Consider the following 21,308-nt stretch of genomic DNA (forward strand, 5'->3'; position numbering starts at 1 on the left):
TCACAGCATCATCTTTTAGGATTTGAAATAGCTCAGCTGGAATTCCATCACCTCCACTAGCTTTGTTGGTAGTGATGCTTCCTAAGGCCCACTTGACTTCGCATTCCAGGATGTCTGGCTCTTGGTGAGTGATCACACCATCATGATTATCTGAGTTGTGAAGATCTTTTTTGTATAGTTCAACTGAATATTCTTGCCACCTTTTCTTAATATCCTCTGCTTCTGTTAGGTACATACCATTTCTTTCCTTTATTGAGCCCATCTTTGCATGAAATGTTCCCTTGGTATCTCTAAATTTCTTAAAGAGATCTCTAGTCTTTCCCATTCTATTGTTTTCCTTTAATTCTCTGCACTGATCACTGAAGAATGCTTTCTTATCTCTCCTTGCTATTCTTTGGAACTCTGCATTCAGATGCTTATATCTTTCCTTTTATCCTTTGCTTTTTGCTTCTCTTCTTTTCACAGCTATTTGTAAGGCCTCTGCAGACATACATTTTGCTTTTTTGCATTTCTTTTTCTTGGGATGGTCTTGCTCCCTGTCTCCTGTACAATGTCAGAAACCTCCATCCATAGTTCATCAGGTACTCTTTCTATCAGATCTTGCCCCTTAAATCTATTTCTCACTTCCACTGTATGGTCATACCTGAATGGTCTAGTGGTTTTCCCTACTTTTTCAATATAAGTCTTAATTTGGCAATAAGGAGTTCATGATCTGAGCCACAGTCAGCTCCCGGGCTTGTTTTTGCTGACTGTATAGAGTTTCTCCATCTTTGGCTGCAAAGAATATAATCAATCTGATTTCAGTGTTGACTATCTGGTGATGTCCATGCGTAAAGTCTTCTCTTGTCTTGTTGGAAGAGAATGTTTGCTATGACCAGTGTGTTCTCTTGGCAAAACTCTATTAGCCTTTGCCCTGCTACATTCTGTACTCCAAGGCCAAATTTGCCTGTTACTCCAGGTGTTTCTTGACTTCCTACTTTTGCATTCCAGTGCCCTATAATGAAAAAGACATCATTTTTGGGTGTTAGTTCTAGAAGATCTTGTAGGTCTTCATAGAACCATTCAACTTCAGCTTCTTCAGCATTATTTGTCAGGACATAGACCTGGATTACCGTGATAGTGAATGGTTTGCTTTGGAAATAAACAGAGATCATTCTGTCCTTTTTGAGATTGAATCCAAGTAATGCATCTCAGACTCTCTTATCGACTATGATGGCTACTCCATTTCTTCTAAGGGATTCTTGCCAACAGTAGTGGATACAATTGTCATCTGAGTTAAATTCATCCATTCCAGTCCATTTTGGTTCACTGATTCCTAAAATGTTGATATTCACTCTTGCCATCTCCTGGTTGACCACTTCCAATTTGCCTTGATTCATGGACCTAACTTTCCAGGTTCCTATGCAATATTGCTCTTTACAGCATCAGACCTTGCTTCCATCACCAGTCACATGCACACTGAGTGTTGTTTTTGCTTTGGCTCCATCTCCTCATTTTTTTGGATTATTTCTCCACTGATCTTCAGTAGCATACTGGGCGCCTACCTACCTGGGGAGTTCATCTTTATGTGTCCTATATTTTTGCCTTTTCATGCTGTTCATGGGGTTCTCAATGAAAGAATACTGAAGCGGTTTGCCATTCCCTTCTTCAGTGGACCACATTTTACCACATTTTGTCAGTATCTGATCCAGCAATCCCACTCCTGGGCATATATCTGGAGAAAATCATAATTCAAAATGATACATGCACCCCAATGTTTACTGAGGCACCATTTATAATAGCCAAGACATGGAAGCAACCTAAATGTCCATTGGCTGAGGAATGCATAAAGAAGATGTGGTACATATATACAATGGAATATTACTCAGCCATAAAAGAACTAAAAAATGCCATTTGCTTCAACATGGATGGACCTAGAGCTTGTCATACTATGTGAAGTAAGTCAGACAAAGACAAGTATCATATGATATTGCTTATACATAGAATCTAAATAAATGGTATGAACGAGCCTATTTACAAAACAGAAGTTGAGTCAGAGGTGTAGAAAACAATCTTGTGGTTATCAGGGGGAAGAAGAGAGAGGGATAAATGGGGAGACTGGGACTGACATATACACACTACTAATATAGAATGGGCAAGAGAAATGGATTTGATCCCTAGGTCAGGAAAATCCCCTGCAATATGAAATGGAAATCCGTTCCAGTATTCTTGCCTGCAAAACTCCACGGGCACAGGAGCCTGGTTGGCTACAGTCCATGGGGTCACAAAGAGTCAGACATGACTGAGCATAAGCAAACACATATATAGAACAGAGAGCTAATAAGAACCTACTGAATAGCACAGGGAACGTTACTGAATACACTGCAATGACCTACTTGGGAACAGAATCTAAAAAAGAGTGGATACATGTGTATGTATAACTGACTCACTTGTCTGCACAGCATAAACACAACACTGTAAATCAACTATACGCCAATAAAAATTAATTAAAAAACCACAGTGAGATATCCCCTCACATCTGTCAGAATGGCTGTTGTCAAAAAGACAGCAAATAACAAATGTCAGTGAGGATGTGGAGCAAAGGCCACTGTAATACGGGTTTGGTGGCAATGTAAACTGGTACAGTCATTGTGGAAAACCACACGGAAGTGACAGAGTCAATTCCGAGGTAGGTGGATAAGACGTCCAGGGGTCCCCAAGGAGAGAGGGGTCTGGAATTCTCAAGGAGGAGGGAAGGACAAACATTTGTTTTTCCTCTATATTCCTTAGGATTATATAACAATAATGTATCCTGCTTGAGCACAGTCTCTGGAAAAAACCTTCTGGCTAATCCTGTTATCTTAAAATGTAAATTATGGGAGTGTGTCTAAGTAAGGTCTTTACAACCTCCAGACATACTTTTTATTCACTGCAATAACTAATTAAAATTATATAATTTAATTATTTAAACTAATTAAAAGTATATAACTGCTAACACTAGTGAGGGGGTACTCTTTCTGCCCCCTTATGATGTCTGTGTCAGATGCTTTCTCTATCCCTTTTATACTTTAATAAAACTGTATTGCACAAAAGCTCTGAGTGATCAAGCCTTGTCTCTGGCCCCAGATTGAGTTCTTCTCTTCCAGAGGCCAAGAATCCTGGCGTCTTTTCATGGGTCAGCAACAACCTTTCAGAAGTTCCTTAAAAAATTAAAAATAAAACTACCCTATGATCCAGCAACTCCACTACTGGGTGTATATCTAAAGAAAACAAACAAACAAAAAAAATCAAGAAAATATATGCACCCCAATGTTCATATCAGTACTGTTTAAAATTGGCAAGGTATGAAAGCAAACTGAATGTTCATCAACAGATGAATAAAGAAGATGTGGTAAATATATATATCAGAATAATAGCCATAAAAATAATGAAATTTTGCCATTTGCAACAATGGGGATGGGACTGGAGGGTATTATGCTTAGTGAAATAAGTCAGAAAGAGAAAGATAGATTCTGTATATTTTCACTTAGATATGGAATCGAAAACAAAAAACTCAAAGATACAGAAAACACATCAGTGGTTAACAGTGGGGAGAGGATGAATGGAGGGGAAAGAGGGAAAAAAAGGTTAAGAGGTACCAAAATACTATGTATAAAATAATAAGCAACAAAGATATATTATACAGTACAGAAAATATAGTCATTACTTTATAATAACTAAATATGGAGTGTAATCTATAAAACCATTGAATCACTGTGTTGTGTACTTGACGCTAACATAATATTGGACTTAAACCAATCGTACTTCAAAAAAAAAATGTATGTAGAGAAAACACAAGAGAATTATATTTTAATAGTGAGTAACTCAGCTGGTAAATCCACTTGCAATGCAGGAGACCCTGGTTTGATTTCTGGGTTGAAAAGATTCTCTGGAGAAAGGATAGGCTACCCACTCTAGTATTCATGGGCTACCCTCGTGGTTAGGTGGTAAAGAATCCACCTGCAATGCAGGAGACCTGGGTTTGATCCCGGGGTTGGGAAGATCTCCTGGAGAAGATCTTGGAGGAGGGCATGGCAACCCACTCCAGTACTCTTGCCTGGAGAATCCCTATGGACAGAGGAACCTGGTGGGCTACAGCCCATGGGGCCGCAAAGATTTGGACATGACTGAACGACTAAGCACAGCACAGTGGGGATAGTAAATGAACCTCAGTGGAACTAAGATTACTAAAGGTCATTGGAAGTGGTAAAATGTTGAGAACAGTAGACTGTGATAGGTTATGTACGTTTATAATGCTTTTAATGTAGTAGTGTTAGTCGCTCAGTTTTGTCCGATTCTTTGCGACCCCATGGACTGGAGCCCGGCAGGCTCCTCTGTTCATGGAATTCTCCAGGCAAGGATACTGGAGGGGTGGTCGTTTTCTTCTAGCAACCAGTATGAAAACCATACAGAACAATATATCCAAAAATACTACAAATAAATTATGATGGAATCCTAAAAACTGTTCATGTAACTCACAGGAAAGAATATTGGGAAACAGAAGAAACAGAAAACAGGTAATACATTGGCAGACTTCGGCCCTAATAAAATTATTTCACATGTTAACTGTCAAAATATACCAATTAAAAAACAAACATAAGCAGAATGGATAAAATAAAAAGATCCAACAATGCTGCCTATAAGAAATTCAAATCAATGACAGGTTGGAAATAAAAAGATGAAAAAAGACATGTGTATACATTAACCAAAAAAGAAGTGGTCATATTAATATCAGTGTAGAATTCAGAGCAAAGAAAACCAATTTTAAACAATCTATTTAAGAATACAGGTAAAGAGAATTACTTTCCAACTCATTTTGTGAGGTTCATATTATCCTGATACCCAAACTATAGAAAAATAGTACAAAAGTGAAAACTCCAGCTCAATATTTCTTATGAGCTTAGATACAGAAGATCTGGATGAAATGTCAACAAATTAATACAAGACTTTATAAAAATTATATATTCTATATATACTACATGACCAAGTGGGATTTATTCCAAGTAGAGATGGCTGATTCAACGTACAAAAAAATTAATATAATCTACCACATCAAGAGGTTAAAGGTAAAAGTATAAAATGATCACATCAGTAGACACAGAAAAAGCTTTTTAAAAAGTTAACACATTCATGATTTTAAAAAAAGTCTCAGCAAACTAGGAATAGAGAGGAAATTTCTCAACAAAATTCTATAGAAGTTCTACAGCTAACATCACACTTAAGAGTGAAAAAATGGAAATTTATTCTATTACAACAGGGAATAAGGCAAGGATATCCTCTTTTCCCACTCTTATTCAACACAATATTGGAATTCCTAGCCACTGCAATAAGTCAATGGGAAAAAATAATGCAAATTAGGAAATGAAAAATAAAATTGTCCCCACCCATAGAAGATAGTACTCTTTACATAGAAAATCCCAAGGAGTCTTTCAAAAAAATTTTCTGGAACCAATCAATGAATTCTTCAAGGTCACAGGCTACAGTACAAATACACGAAAGTCAGTAATGTTTTAATATACCAAGAATCAACTTGTGAAAAATAAAATTAAGAACACAATGCTGCTTACAACTCCCTAAGAAAATTAAATACAAAGATATAAATTCTAAAAAATGTATAGGATCTGTATCTTAATCTTATATATAGAAAGTTCTAAATAATACACAAAGATACTCAGAGTTAATAAACAAAGTCAGCAAATCTGCATGTACAAGATCAATACACAAATATCCATTGTATTTCTATACACTAGCAATGAACAAATACCAAAGTGAAATTAAGAAAGCAATTCTATTTACAATATCATAAAAAGAATAAAATACATAGGAAATATTTTAACCAAGGATGTGCAAGACTTGTACAGTGAAAATTATAAAACATTGTGAAAAGCAACTAAATAATACCTAAAAAATAAAACAACACCCTGTGTTCATAGATTTGAAAATTTGATATATATATATATAAGAAGGTAATACTCTCCAGAGAAATCTACAGATTCAATTTAAACTTACCAAAATCTCAATGACCTTCATTTTTTTTTCCCCAAGAAATGAAACAATTGACCTTAAGATTCATTTGGAATTGCAAGGGACAGCAAACAGGCAACAAAATAACAAAGAGGATTCACACATCCCAACTTCAAAACTTAATAGAAAGTTATGGTAAATAGTGTGATACTGGCAAAAGGACAGATACAAGGACCAATAGAATAGAATTGAGAGTCTGGGAATAAACCTATATGGCTAAGGTCATTTGATTTTATACAAGAGTGTCAAGATCATTTTGGAGAAGACAATGGCAACCCACTCCAGTACACTTGGCTGGAAAATCCCATGGACAGAGGAGCCTGGTAGGCTGCAGTCCATGGGGTTGCTAGGAGTCAGACACGACTGAGATACTTCACTTTCACTTTTCACTTTCATGCATTGGAGAAGGAAATGGCAACCCACTCCAGTGTTCTTGCCTAGAGAATCCCAGGGTGGAGGGAGCCTGGTGGGCTGCCATCTACAGGGTCGCATAGAGTCGGACACGACTGAAGCAACTTAGCAGCAGTAGCAGCAAGATCATTTAATGAGGAAAAGAATAGTCTGTTCAACAAATGGTGCTAAGACAACAAGATATCCACATGGAAAAGTTTGAAGTTGTAACCTCACCCCACATAAACCACAAAAATTAATTCAAAATGAATAGAAAACTTAAATGTAAGAGCAAAAGGTACAAAAGCTCTTAAAAGAAAGCATAAAAATAAGCTTTCATGATCTTGGATTTGGCAATGGATTTTTAGGCATTACACTAAATTCACAAGCAACAAAAGACAAGCTAGATAAACTGGATTACATCAGAATTAAATACTTGCATGCAACAGTAGACACTATCAAGAAAACGAAAGGCAATCTACAAATGGGAGAAAATATTTGTAAATCATTTATTTCATGGGGCCTAGTATCTGTATACATAAAGAGCTCTGACAGTTAAACAACAAAGAAAAATAACCCAATTAAAAAATGGTCAAAGGACTTGAATAGACATTTCTCCAAGACATACAAATGGCCAATAAATATATGAAAATATACTCTACATTAGTCACTAGGAAAATGCAAATCAAACCACAATTACGTACCATTCAGACCCATTAGGATGGTATAATTTAAACAAAATAACACAACACGAAGCAACAAGTGTTGGGAAGAATGTAGAGAACTTGCAACCCTCTACACTGTTGATAGAAATATAAAATTGTGTGGAAAAGTCTAGCAGTTCCTCAGAAAGTTAATCATGGAATTACCACATGTCCCAACAATTCCACTCCTATGTATATATCCAAAAGAATAGAAAACATGTATACAAGCAAAAGCTTATACACAGATGTTCCTGACAGCACTATTTAAAACAGTCAAAAAGTGCAGACAACCTAATGCCAATCAATGGATGAATGAATAACAAAAACAAACATATCCACATGATGGAACAAAGTGCTGCTGTATGCTACAACAGAAAAGAACTTCAGAAATATTATGCTAAGTGAAAGAAGTCAGGTACAAAAGATGACATATTATAATTCCATTTACATGAAATATCTATAGGTAATACATAAATCCATAGGAATGAAAATCAGATTAGTGCTTGCCAGGGTCTAGGGAGGGGAAATTGGTTGTGACTGTTTAATAGTTAGGAAGTTTCTTTCTGAGATGATGAGAATGTCTTGGAACCAGATAAAGGTAAGTCCTGCAAAATCTTGTGAATCTACTAAATGCCACTGAATTGTACATTTTAATATGGTTCATTTTATGTTATGTAAATTTCACCTCAATTTTTAAAAAAGTGGATATCAGGGATGATGTGAGACTCAGGGATGTGTACTTCACAAATACTTGATAATAAAAGACTGCTATTTTATAAAGGGAAAGAATAAGAAACAGAGTTAGGGATTGTGTAAAAGGTATGCTTTATAAACTATTAAGTCATTTTTAAATAGCTGACAATTTCATATAAAAATAATGGTGTCACTCTAGAGAAAAAATCTAATTCTCTTTATATGATTTTGTTTAACTGAGATGGTTGTATCAGAATGTCATGCACCTTTGCGGGTATTAGAATTAATGCTGTCCAGCGTCTAACACAATGTTTGACACAGAGTGGGCCCTCACTGAATGGTCATTACTATGGGAGGGGCTTCAGGGCAGGCCTCCCCTTCTCCAGTCCTGCCCCATCACCTGCACAGGGGTGGACACTGCAGAGCGGGAAGGGGGAGCCACAGCCTCTGTGGCTCTCAGACACATCACTGCACAGCGTTTCTCCAGCAGACTGTATGGGGCAGAGGTGCAAAGGGGGCAGGAAAGGCAAGCTGCTGCACTGGAAGATGAGGTACCAGGTCATGTCCAATGACTATGGCATGTGAGCAGCTTACCTGGACTCCATCTTTGTGTGCATGAGTCTTCCTTTCAAACTGGGCCTGCTTCTTCAACTTCCTCCTCTGCGTCTTCTCCAGCCACAGGTCATCTAAACTGATGTATGAGTGCTGAGGGATTCTCCTGGGTTGTGAAGGAGTCTCCCGGGGGACGTCTTCTGCAGAAATGAAGGGAAGAATCCATGTCTCCACCTCGGCGGTAGAGAATGGCCCCGGAGCTGGCTCAGTGTGAAAAGCTTTCAGATCCTGGAAGCAACTGGGCTTCTTGCCTGGTTGTTCTTCCCACAGCATGTGGCTCTAGAGAACAGAGAGCAGAACATGTCCAGTGAGCACAGTGTTCTTTCTCTGTTCACTTTCTTTCTATGTTTTGGTTAATCCCCAAAATACAGATTCCAGTGAAGTACTTTGTTCACAGTAATTTTGGAAAATGTGAAGACTGGAAACAAAAGAAACCTTGTTTCTGTTGAAATGTTCTATTTTTAAGACTATTTCAAAGAATCAAGTCTTCCACCTTGATCAAAGAATTAGGTCTTGAAAGTTGTCTTGAAAGTAATTCATTAGAAATATTTTTTAAGGGTCAGTGGTTGCGGCAGAAAGCTCTTGCCTAAACAATGCCCCCTGAGAACAGAATTTGAGTGGAGACACACAGGCATTTGCTACTCCTTACTTAGCACAGACATTAACCAGACGTGTGCACACTGCACCTTCCCTAGGCACCTATGCTGCCATCACTTTGTCTGGGTTGCTGTCATCCACTCAGGAACCCTAACTGAATTGCAGAGTAACATCTGTCCACACTAACGGCATACTTTGGCTTCACGTTGCACAACCATCTCTCTGTGCTTTCAAATCAAAGGAGCAGAAACTTTTCTTCGACCATCCCCAGTCCCACTCTAGTGGACACCTCCTTCACGTCCCCTCTTTGGAATATCATCACCAAGTACTTTGTGTATACTATTTGGTGGAAACAAAGGTGAAACTTCTCTTAACTATTTCAAGAGGCTTTGTATATTCATGCATACACACAGACACAGACACACATGGAGAAAGAAGGCGAAGGGGAGGCATAATTACTACAGAATGGCTTTGGTGTACAGCCTGGGAATTGGGACTTTTCAAAGCTTGGCAAGTGATTCTAATATACATCCAAGGTAAAGAATCACTGTGTATTTTTGGTACCAATTTAAAAAGTGCTTTACTTAGTTCCCTCTCCTCAACTTCACTCTAGCTAGAAGCCACAGGCATATTATCCATATCCTGTAAATAAGGTAATAGAAACTCAGCAAACTTAAGTGATAACCCAAGTGCACACAACTCTGTGTGTCATTAGACAGTTGATCCTTGGACAACATGAGTTTGAACTGCATGGATCTACTCGTGGTTTATTTTCAACAGTAATTCTCTATACAGCGGTATTTTCTATACAGCAGTATTTTCTATACAGCAGTATAGGATCCATGGATGGCTGAATCCCTGGATGTGGAACTGTGAGTATGGAGGGCTGACTGTTAAGTTATACTTGGATGTTCCACTATGCAGAGGGTAGGCGCTATTAACACTGGCATTGTTAAGTGTCAGCTGTATTCTTCTGATTCTAAATCCCATATCCTTTTCACGATTCTACGTGGTAAAAATTCCTGTTGTTTTACAGGTGGAAATAACATCTCCTTAACTAAGCAAGGACCACACTTACGCTCTTTTATAATTCTCAAAGTTCTTGCAAAGGGAATGGAAGTTAATGATCACATCTTTACGCAAGACTCTGTTGTGCATTTTATGTACAGTACATAAAGAAGCTGTTCTCCTAAGGCTTTCAGTGAGCAAATGACACAAAGCTGCCTGTAAGGAAGCCAAGCTACCCTCATGCTGAGGCTTCCACAGGAACGCGGTTATTGCCACTAGATATGAGCTCACTTATTTTCGAACAAAAGAAACTCGGACTTTTCTGATGCACCATCCCCTAGGCTTCTACCAGCTTGTACGGGAGCTATTGGCTGGGACCTCCTGATGCTGTCAATGATGGATTGATCCTCAACTTTTGCTTTATGAGAATTTTAGAACATTACCATTTTCAAAGCTTGGCTATAGGGCTTTAGGGGGAGTCCTGGCTGGTGAATGGTTCTCTAAGTACAAAATTTCACCTTTATTTTTTTCCATTAGCTTAATGGAAAACAGCCCCCCTTCCTCCCCATTTCCCCACCTTAGGGGTGCTACTAGGGCCATATATCCATTCACTCACCAAGGAATTTTGATTTTCTTAGTAAAAAAAGGTCTTTGTTTTGAGGCTATTAATTAGAGCAGTATTTGTAAAACCACCAGCATCATCCAGTATGGTGGGCAGCTTCTAAGATGGCCCCAAAGACCTCATCACCTTGATGAAGGCCCTTGTATGAGCCCTTCCTCTTGAATATAGGCTGGACTTAGGGACTTACTTCTAATGAATGACTTTGGCAGAATAGAATGTCATTTCCAAGATTAGGTAAAGGTTGTCGCTTCCATTTGAGGGTGCCTCTCATGGACCCCTTGCTCTGGAAGAAGTCAGATGATGTACTGTGAATAGGGCCATGGAGAATCTCATGTGGCAAGAAACTGATGTCTCCAAGTCAACAGGCAGCATGGATCTGAGGCCTGTCAACAGCTACCTTAGTGAGTGTGGAAGCAAGACATCTTGCAGTCTGGCCTTGAGCTGAACACAGCCCCTTGCAAGAGACCATGAACCCAAGCTTAATCAGCTGGTTTTACAGCAATAGGTAGAAACTTGCTAGACCTGCAGACTTTTAAGCCCCATATTATCCAGCAATTCCACTACTGGGCATATATCCTGAGAAAACAATTCAAAAAGACACATGTATCTCACTGTTCATTGCAGAACTATTTACAATAGCCAGGACATGGAAGCAATGTAGATGTTCACTGACTGATGAATGGATAAAAAAGTTGTGAGATATACACACACACACACACACACACACACACACACAAACATTGCTGCTGCTGCTGCTAAGTCGCTTCAGTCGTGTCTGACTCTGTGCGACCCCATAGACAGCAGCCCATCAGGCTCCGCCATCCCTGGGATTCTCCAGGCAAGAACACTGGAGTGGGTTGCCATTTCCTTCTCCAATGCATGAAAATGAAAAGTGAAAGTGAAGTCACTCAGTTGTGTCCGATTCTTAGTGACCCCATGGACTGCAGCCTACCAGGCTCCTCCGTCCATGAGATTTTCCAGGCAAGAGTACTGGAGTGGGTTGCCATTGCCTTCTCCAATACACACACACAGACATATATATATGCAATGGAATATTATGCAGCCATTAAAAGGAACAAATCTGAGTCAGTTCTAGTGAGGTGGATGAACCCAAAGTGTGTTATACAGAGTGAAGTAAGTCAGAAAAAGAAAAAGAAATATTGTATATTAATGTGTATATATGGAATCTAGAAAAATTGTACTGATGAACTTACTTTCAGGGAAGGAATAGAGACCCAGATGTAGAGAATGGATTTGTGGACACAGTCGGGGAAGGAAAGGGTGGAACAAATTGAGAGAATAGCATTGACATATATACACTACCATATACAAAATGGATAGGTAGTGGGAAGCTGCTGTGTAACTCAGGGGGATCAGCCTAGTGCTCTGTGATGACCTAGAGGGGTAAGATGGATGGGGAGTGAGAAAAGCAGATAAATGTATACTTATTTCTGATTCACATTGCTGTACAGCAGAAACCAATACAAGCAATTATCCTCCAATTAAAAATACATTATAATATAACTAAGGAGATAAAATACTTGTTCACTGAAAATTATAGACTTTGATGAACAAAATCAAAGAAGATAAATGTCACAAGTAAATGTTAAGATGCTTTATGATCATGGATTAGAAGAACTAGTATTGTTAAAATGGCCATACTACTTACAGCAATCTACAGTTTCAACGCAATACCTATCAAAATTCCAATAACATTTTCCACAGAAATAGCACAAACAATCCTAAACTTTGTATGGAATCCCAAAAGATCCCAAATAGGCAAAGCAATTCTTTGCGAATGAAGAACAAAGCTGGAGGTATTGTGCTTCTTAATTTCAAACTATATAATGAAGTACTCTAATCAAAACAGTAGTGACATAAACGCAGACATATAGATCAGTGTAACAGAAAAAACCCAGAAATAAACTCACTCATATATAATCAACTAATTTATGATAGAGAGGCCAAGAATATATGATGGTGCCAAGAATATATGATGAAGAGGACAGTTTTCAATAAAGGGTGCAGGGAACTAGACATCCACATGCAAAAGATTATCTTTTACCATACACAAAAATCAACCCTAAATGGATTAAAGGCTTGAATGTGCAACCTGAAACCATAAAATTCCTGGAAGAAAACACAGGCAGTAAACTCCTTACATTGGGTATAGTGAAGAATTTTTTGGATTTGACACCAAAAACAAAGGAACAAAAGCAAAAATTTACAAATGGGATTACATCAAACAGTAAAGTTTCTGCACAACAAAGGAAACCTTCAACAATACGAAAAGGCAACAGTACTCAATGTGAGAAAGTATTTGCAAATAATATAGCCAATAAGGGGTTAATATCTAAAGTATATTAATATATAGAGCTTACACAGCTCAAAAACAAAAAACAAACAAAACCCATCAGAATTCAATTAAAAAGCAGATGGGGGCGGGAGTGTGTGAATACACATTTTTCCAAAGAAACCATAGAAATGGCCAATAGGAACATGAAAAGACACTCAACAGGCCTAATTATCAGGGAAATGAACATCCACACCACAAGGAGATATCATCTCACACCTGCTAGAATCATCAAAAAGACAAGAAATACCAAGTGTTGGCGAGTATGAGGAGAAAAGAGAACCCATGTGCAATGTTGGTAGAAATGTAAACTTGTACAGCCACTATAGAAAACAGTATAGAAGTTCCTCAAAATATTAAAAGTAGAACTACCATCTGATCCAGAAATTCCACCTTTGGATATTCAAAGAAAATGAAATCAGTAATTGAAGAGATACATATGCACCACAGTGTTCAACTACAGAGTTATTTGCAATAGCTAAGATACCAAGGTGTTATTGATAGATGAATGGATAAAGAAAATGTATATATACAATGGAATATTATTCAGTTTTAAGATAGAATGAAATCTTTCCATTTGTGACAACATAGATGGTCCTTGAGTACATTAGGCTGCTTTCAAAGTAAGTCAGAAGTAGAAAGATTTATGATTTATTTTATGATCTCACTTATATGTGGAATCTAAAAACAAAAGCTCATAGATACAGAGAAAAGACTGGTGGTAGCCAGAAGTAGGGGATGAGAAGGTGCATGAAAGGATTGAAGGGAGTTAGAAGGTACAAACTTCAAGTTATAAAATAGTTAAGTCTTGTGGATGTAATATGGTGTCCTTGTTGTTCAGTCAGTAAGTTGTGTCTGACTCTATACCACTTGATGGACTGTAGCACACAAGGCTCCTCTTTACTTCACTATCTTCCAGAGTTTGCTCAAGTTTATGTCCATTGAGTTGGTGATGCTATCTAAGCATTTCATCCTCTGCCACACCCTTCTCCTTTTGTCATCAATCTTTCCCAGCAACAGGGTCTTTTCCAATGAGTTGACTCTTTGCATCAGGTGGTCTAAGTACTGGAGCTTCAGGTTCAGCAACAGACCTTCCAATGAATAGTCAGGATTGATTTCCTTTAGGATTGACTGGTTTGATATCCTTGCAGTCTGAGGGACTCTCAATAGTCTTCTCCAGTATCACAATTTGAGAACATCCCTTCTTTGACACTCAGCATTCTTTATTGTCCAACTCTCACTTCTGCACATGACTACTGAAAAAAAAACCATACCTTTGACTATGTGTACATTTGTTAGCAAAGTGATGTCTCTGCTTTTTAATCTGCTGTCTTAGGTTTGCCATAGCTTTCCTTCCAAGGAGCAAGCATCTTTTAATTTCATGGCTGCAGTCACTATCTGCAGTGATTTCAGAACCCAAGAAAAGAAAATCTGTCACTGTTTCCACTATCCCCCCTTCTATTTGTCATGAAATGATGGGACCAGATGACATGATCTTAGTATTTTTAGTAATGAATTTCAAGCTAGCTTTTTCACTTTCCTCTGTTATCCTCATCAAGATGCTCCTTAGTTTCTCTTCACTTTTTGCCCTTTGAGTGGTATCATATGCATATTTGATGCTGTTTATATTTCTCCTGGCAATATTAATTCCACCTTGTGATTCATCCAACCCAGCATTTTGCATGATGCACTCTGCATAGAAGTTAAATTAGCAGGGTGACAATGTACTCATTGTAGTCCTTTCCCAATTTTGAACCAGTTAATTGTACCATGTCTGGTTCTAACTGTTGCTACTTGACCCACATACAGGTTTCTCAGAAGGTAGGTAAGGTGGACTGGTATTCCCATTTCTTTAAGAACTTTCCAGTTTTTTGTGATCCACACAGCCAAAGGCCTTAGTGTAGTCAATGAAGCAGAAGTAGATGTTTTCCTAGAACTGTCTTCCTTTCTCCAGATCCAACGAATGTCAGCAATTTGATCTCTGCTTCCTCTGCCTCTTTCAAACAGCTTATAAATCTTGAAGTTCTCAAATATGTACTGCTGAAGCCTAGCTTGAAGGATTTTGAGCATGGCCTTCCTATAATAGCATGTGAAAGGCGTACAAATGTATAATAGTTTGAACACTCTTTGACATTGACCTTCTTTGGTATTGCAATGAAAACTGACATTGCCCAATCCTGTGGCCATCGCTGAATTTCCAAATTTGCTGACATATTGAGTGCAGCACTTTAACAGCATTGTCTTTTAGGATTTTAAATAAGTCAGCTGGAATTCTGTCACCTCCACTAGCTTTGTTTGAAGTAATGCTTCCAATGGCCCACTTGACTTCCTAAGGCCACTTGACTTCACACTCTAGGATGTCACCTCTAGGAGTGACTACACCATTGTGGTTATCTGAGTCATTAAGACCTTTCTTGTATAGTTCTGTGTATTATTACCACTGCTTCTTAATCTCTTTTGCTTTTGTTAGGTCCTTACCATTTCTGCCCTTTGTCATGTCAATCTTTGCATGAAATGTTCCCTTGATAGCTCCAATTTTCTTGAAGAGATCTCTAGTCTTTCCCATTCTATAGTTTTCCTCTATTTCTTTGCATCATTCATTTAAGAAGGCCTTATTATCTCTCCTTGTTATTCTCTGGAACTCTGCATTCAGTTGGGTATATCTTTCCCTTTCTTCCTTGCCTTTCACTTCTCTTCTTTCCTCAGATATTTGTAAAGCCTCCTGAGACAATTGCTTTATCTTGTTGCATTTCATTTTCTTTGGGAAGGTTTTGGTCACTGCCTCCGGTACAAGTTACAAACCTTTGTCCGTAGTTCTTCAGGCACTCTGTCTATAAGATCTAATCCCTTGAATCTATTCATCATCTCCACTGTATCAAATAAGAGATTTGATTTAGATCTTACCTGAATGGCACAGTGGTTTTCCCTACTTGCTGCTGCTGCTGCTAAGTCGCTTCAGTTGTGTCCGACTCTGTGCGACCCCATAGATGGCAGCCCAACAGGCTCCATCGCCCCTGGGATTCTCCAGGCAAGAACACTGGAGTGGGTTGCCATTTCCTTTCCCTACTTACTTCAATTTAAGTCTGAATTTTACAATAAGGAGCTCATGAACTGAGCTACAGTCAGTTCCAGGTCTTGTTTTTACTGACTATATAGAGCTGGTCCATCTTTGGCTGCAAAGAACATAATCAATCTGATTTTGGTATTGTCCATCTGGTGATGACGATGTGTAGAGTCGTGTCTTAGGTTGGAAAAAGGTGTTTGCTATGACCAGCGTGTTCTTTTGACAAAGCTCTGTTAGCCTTTGCCCTGCTTCATTTTGTACTCTAATGCCAAACTTGCCTCTTATTCTGGATATCTCTTGACTTCCTACTTTTGCATTCCAATCCCCTTTGATGGAAAGGACATCTTTTTTTGGTTTTAGTTCTAGAAGATGTTGTACTTCATAGAACCTGTCAGTTTCAGGTTTTTCAGCATCAGTGATTGAGGTATAGACTTGGATTACTGTGATGTTTAATGGTTTGCCTTAGAAATGAAATGAGATCATTCTGTCATTTTTGAGATTGCACCTAAGTGCTACGCTTTGAATTCTTTTGTTGATTATGAGGTCTATTCAACTTATTCTAAATGATTCTTGCTTACAGTAATAGATATAATGATCATCTGATTTAAATTCACCCATTCCTGTCCATTTTAGTTTACTGATTCCTAAGATGTTGATGTTCAATCTTGTTGTCTCCTGATTGACCAGGTTCAATTTACCTTGTTTCATGGAATATTTCAGGTTCTTATGCAGTATTGTTTTTAACAGCACTGGACTTTCCCCACCAGCCATATCCACAGCTGAGCATCATTTTTCCTTTGGCCCAGCCACTTCATTCTTACTGGAGCTTTTGGTAATTTCCCTCTACTCTTCCCCAGTACCATACTGGACACCTTCCAACTTGGGGGACTCATCTTCATGTGTCATTTTTTTCTTTTGCATTTTCATACTGTTCAAAAGGTTTTCCAGGAAAGAATATTTGAGTGGGTAGCCATTTCCTTCTCCAGTGGACCCTGTTTTGTCAGAACTATTCACTATGACCCATTCATCTCGGGTGGCTCTGCATGGCATGGCTTATCGCTTCATTGAGCTATGCAAGCCCCTTCACCATGAGAAGGCTGTGATCCATGGGAGGGAGGCATGTACTATACACCATGGCAATTACAGTTAACACTGTATTGCATATTTGAAAGTTGCTAAGAGAGTAAATTTTAAAAGTTCTAATGACAAGAAAAAGAATTCTGGCTGGGACTTCCCTGGTGGTCCAGTAGTTAAGAATCTGCCTTGCCATGCAGGAGACATGGATTGATTTCTTGTTGGGGAACTAAGATCCCACATGCTGCAGAGCAAATAAATTTGTGTACTGCAACTACTGACCCGCGCACCACAAATAGAGTCTGTGTGCCTCAATGAAAAAGATCCTGCATGACGCAACAAAGATACTATATGCTGCGACTAAGTCCAGATGCAGCCAAATAAATAAATAATATTAAAAAATAAAATATATAATGGCTTAGAATTTCCCAAATGTGAGGAGAGATTTTGATAACCTAATTCATGAAACTTACAGGTTACCAAACAAAATCTAGTTAAATAGAACCTCTCCAAGACACATTATAATACAACTGTCAAAAATCAAACACAAAGAGAGAATCTTAAAATAATCAAGAGAAAATAAACTTGTAACTTACAAGGGAATCTCATAGGGCTACTAGTGGATTTCTCAGCAGACTCTTTGAAGGCCAGAAAAGAGTGGGATGATATATTCAAAGTGTTGAGAGTAAAAATCTGCCAACCAAGAATACTCTATCCAGTAGTTATCCTTCAGAAATAAAGGAGAGATAAAGACTTCCAGAAAAACAAAAGCTGAGGGAATTGATCACTACTAGACCTACCTTATAAGAAATGTAGAAAGGAATTTCACAAGCTTAAATGAAAGTATACTAATTACTAACATGAAAACATGAAAATGTACAACACACTAGTACATTTTAACTGGTAAAGTTATAGTCAAATTAAGAATACTTTAATACTGGAATATGGTGGTGTATTAATTATTTAAATCAAATATAAAAGTTAAAGGACAAGAGTATTAAAAAAACTAGAAGTAAATTATGGCATCAAAAACATAAAGAGGCAGGGAATGAAAGGGTAGAGGTTTTGTATATGATTTAAGCTGTTATTAGCACAGAGGAAAATCTAAGCCTCTTGTTAACCTCAGAGCAAAAACCTACAGTAGATGTAAAAAAGGTAAAGAGAAGGGAATCAAAGCATACTATTATGGAAAATCATCCATTCACAAAGAAAGGCAGAAAGTAATAAAGGAACTACCAAACACCCAGGAAGCAATTAACAAAATAGGATTAATAAGTATCAGTAGATACTCTAAATAGAAATAGATTAAATTCTCTAATCAAGAGTCAGAAAGTGGTTGAACAGATCAAAAAAGAAAGAAATTTTTGCTGCTTATAAGAGACCCAATCAGATTTAGGGTCACATAGGCTCAGAGAAAAGGGATGAAAAAATATGTTCCATGTATGTAGAAATCAGAAGACAGCAGAGTAGCTATACTTATATCAGACAAAATAAAGTTAAAAATTGTAATGAGGTAAAGATAATTTTATAATGATAAAGAGCTCAATTCATGAAGAAGATATAATAGTCATAAATATAAATACACCAACACTGGAGTATCTAAGTATATTAAAGCAATATCAGAAAAACGTATCAGAGGGCAAAGCAGACAATAATACAATAATTGTAGAAGATTCCAATATCCCACTTAAAACAATGGATAGGACATCCAGAAAATCAATAAGAAAATGTTGGATCTGAACTATACTTTTAGACCAAATGGACCAAACAAACATATTCATAACATTTCATATAACAGCGGCAGAATACACATTGCTCTCAAGTACACATAGAACATTCTCCAGGATAGATCATATGATAAATCAAAGAAAAAAAATCTTAGCAAATTTAAGAAAATTGAAATAGTACGAGATATATTTCTAGACAGTAGTATGACTAGAAATCAATAACAGAAGAAAAACTGGAAAGTTCACAAATACATGGAAATTGAATGACACAGTCCTGAACAATCAGTGAGTCAAAGAAGAAATAAAAAATGAAATAAAGATATATTGAATGAAATGAAAATGGAAACATAATACTCCAAAACCTAGGGGGTGCAGCAAGAGCAGTTCTTAGAGGGAAATTTACAATTATAAATGCCTACAATAAGAAAAAAAATCTCAAATAAGCAACTTAATTTCATATTTTAAGGAACCAGAAAAAGAAGAACAACAAATTGAGCCTGAGTTATCAGAAGGAAAGAAACAACAAAAATCAGAGCAGAAACAAATGAAATGGAGACCAGAAAAACAATAGAAAAGACAAGGAAACTAAGTGTTGATTTTTAGAAAAGATAAACAAAATTGACAATCCTTTAGCTAGACTAACTAGGATAAAAAGAGCAAAGGCTCAAGTAAAATCAGAAATGAAAGAGTTGACATTACAGGTGATACCATAGAAATAAAAAGGATCATCAGAGACTACTATTGACAGCTATATGCAACTGAATTGAATATACCTAGAGAAAATGGATAAATCCCTAGAATCAGACAATCCACCAACACTGAATCATGAAGAAATAGAAAATCTGAGCAGACCAAGTCATGTATTTTACAACATAAAAGAGCTCAGAACCAGATGGTCTCAGCAGTGAATTCTCAGTTCAGTTCAGTGGCTCAGTTGTGTCTGACTCTTTGTGACCCCCATGGACTGCAGCAAGCCAAACTTCCTTGTCCACTATTAACTCCTGGAGTTTGCTCAAACTCACGTTCATTGAGTTGGTGAATTCGACCAAACATTTAAAGAAGAACTAATGCAAATTCTTCTTAAACTTTTCAAAAAATTGAAGAGAGAACACTTACAAATTCACTTTACAAGACCAGCATTACCCTGATATACTTCAACAAAGAAATTTATCTAAATAACTACATGTAGAAAAATGAAATTGGACCCCATCTTACACTACTCACAAAATTAACTTGAAATGAATTAAGCACATAAACATGAGACTGAATATAGTAAAGCCTCTAGAAAAAAAGGAAGAAGCTCCTTGACATTGGTCTTGGCAATAATTTTTGGGCATCACACCAAAAGGATAAGCAACAAAAGTAAAAGTCAGCAAGTGGGCTACATCAAATGAAAAAGCTTTTCACAGTAAAAACAAATAAAAAACCCAATCAACTAAATGATAAGGCAATCCACAAAATAGTAGAAAATATTTGCAAACCATATATTGGAAAAGACATTAATATCCAAAATATATAAAGAACTCATACAACTCAGTAACAAAAGAACCAAACAATTTAATTGAAAAATGGGCAAAGAAACTGAATTCATATTTTTTTCCAAAGAAGACATACAAGTGGACAACAGGTACATGAAAAAATGCTCAACATTACTAATCATCAGGGAACTATAAATCAAAACCACAATGAGATATAACCTCCCACCTATTAGAATAGCTCTCATCAGGAAGATAAGTATTGGTGAGGATGTGAAGAAAAGGGATCCTTGTGCACTACTGATGGGAATGTAAATTTGTTCAGCTACTACGAAATATAATACAAAGGTTGACCACAGAATTAAAAATAAAACTACTCCAAGATTCATCAATCCCATTTCTGGGTATATAGCCAAAGGGAATGGTAATAGGATATCAATGAGTTGTCTGCACTACCATATTCAAGACAGCATTATTCATAATAGTCTATTTAGGCATCCCTCAATGAATGAATGGATGAAGAAGATGTGTTATATATTTCAGTTATGAGAAAGGACAACCTGCCATTTCCAACAACACAGATGGACCTTGAGTGCAATATGTTGAGATAAATGAGACAGAGAAATACAAACACTGTACAATATCATTTATATGTGAGATCTAAAAAGCTGAATTTGTAGAATCAGAGAGTACAATAGTGGTTACCAGGGGCTGAGGGGCAGGGTAATCTTGGAGATTTTGTGTAAGGATATAAACTTGCAACTAGAATATGAACAAGTCCTGGAGATCTAATACGCAGCATAGTGATTGTAGTCAGCAATACTGTATTATAAATTGCAAAGTTGCTAAGGGATTAGTTCTTAAATGTTATCACAACTAAAGAAATGAAAATTGGTGACATGATAGAGATGCTAGTTAACAGTGGTAATCATATTGTAATATAAAAT

At 37.3% G+C, this 21,308-nt stretch overlaps 1 protein-coding gene across 1 annotated transcript in view; it reads right to left on the reverse strand.

Annotated features, from left to right (window-relative positions):
* Positions 1–21,308, reverse strand: part of ARHGEF4 (Rho guanine nucleotide exchange factor (GEF) 4) — a 190,211-nt gene that overhangs the window by 144,414 nt on the left and 24,489 nt on the right. The window contains exon 2 of the mRNA XM_010838116.1: positions 8,424–8,720. Within this exon, the coding sequence (XP_010836418.1) occupies positions 8,424–8,720 (297 nt within the window). The remainder of the gene's footprint in view (positions 1–8,423; positions 8,721–21,308) is intronic.

The sequence above is a fragment of the Bison bison genome, unplaced genomic scaffold, assembly GCF_000754665.1.
Source record: "Bison bison bison isolate TAMUID 2011002044 unplaced genomic scaffold, Bison_UMD1.0 scf7180017864091, whole genome shotgun sequence".
Lineage (NCBI taxonomy): Eukaryota > Metazoa > Chordata > Mammalia > Artiodactyla > Bovidae > Bison > Bison bison.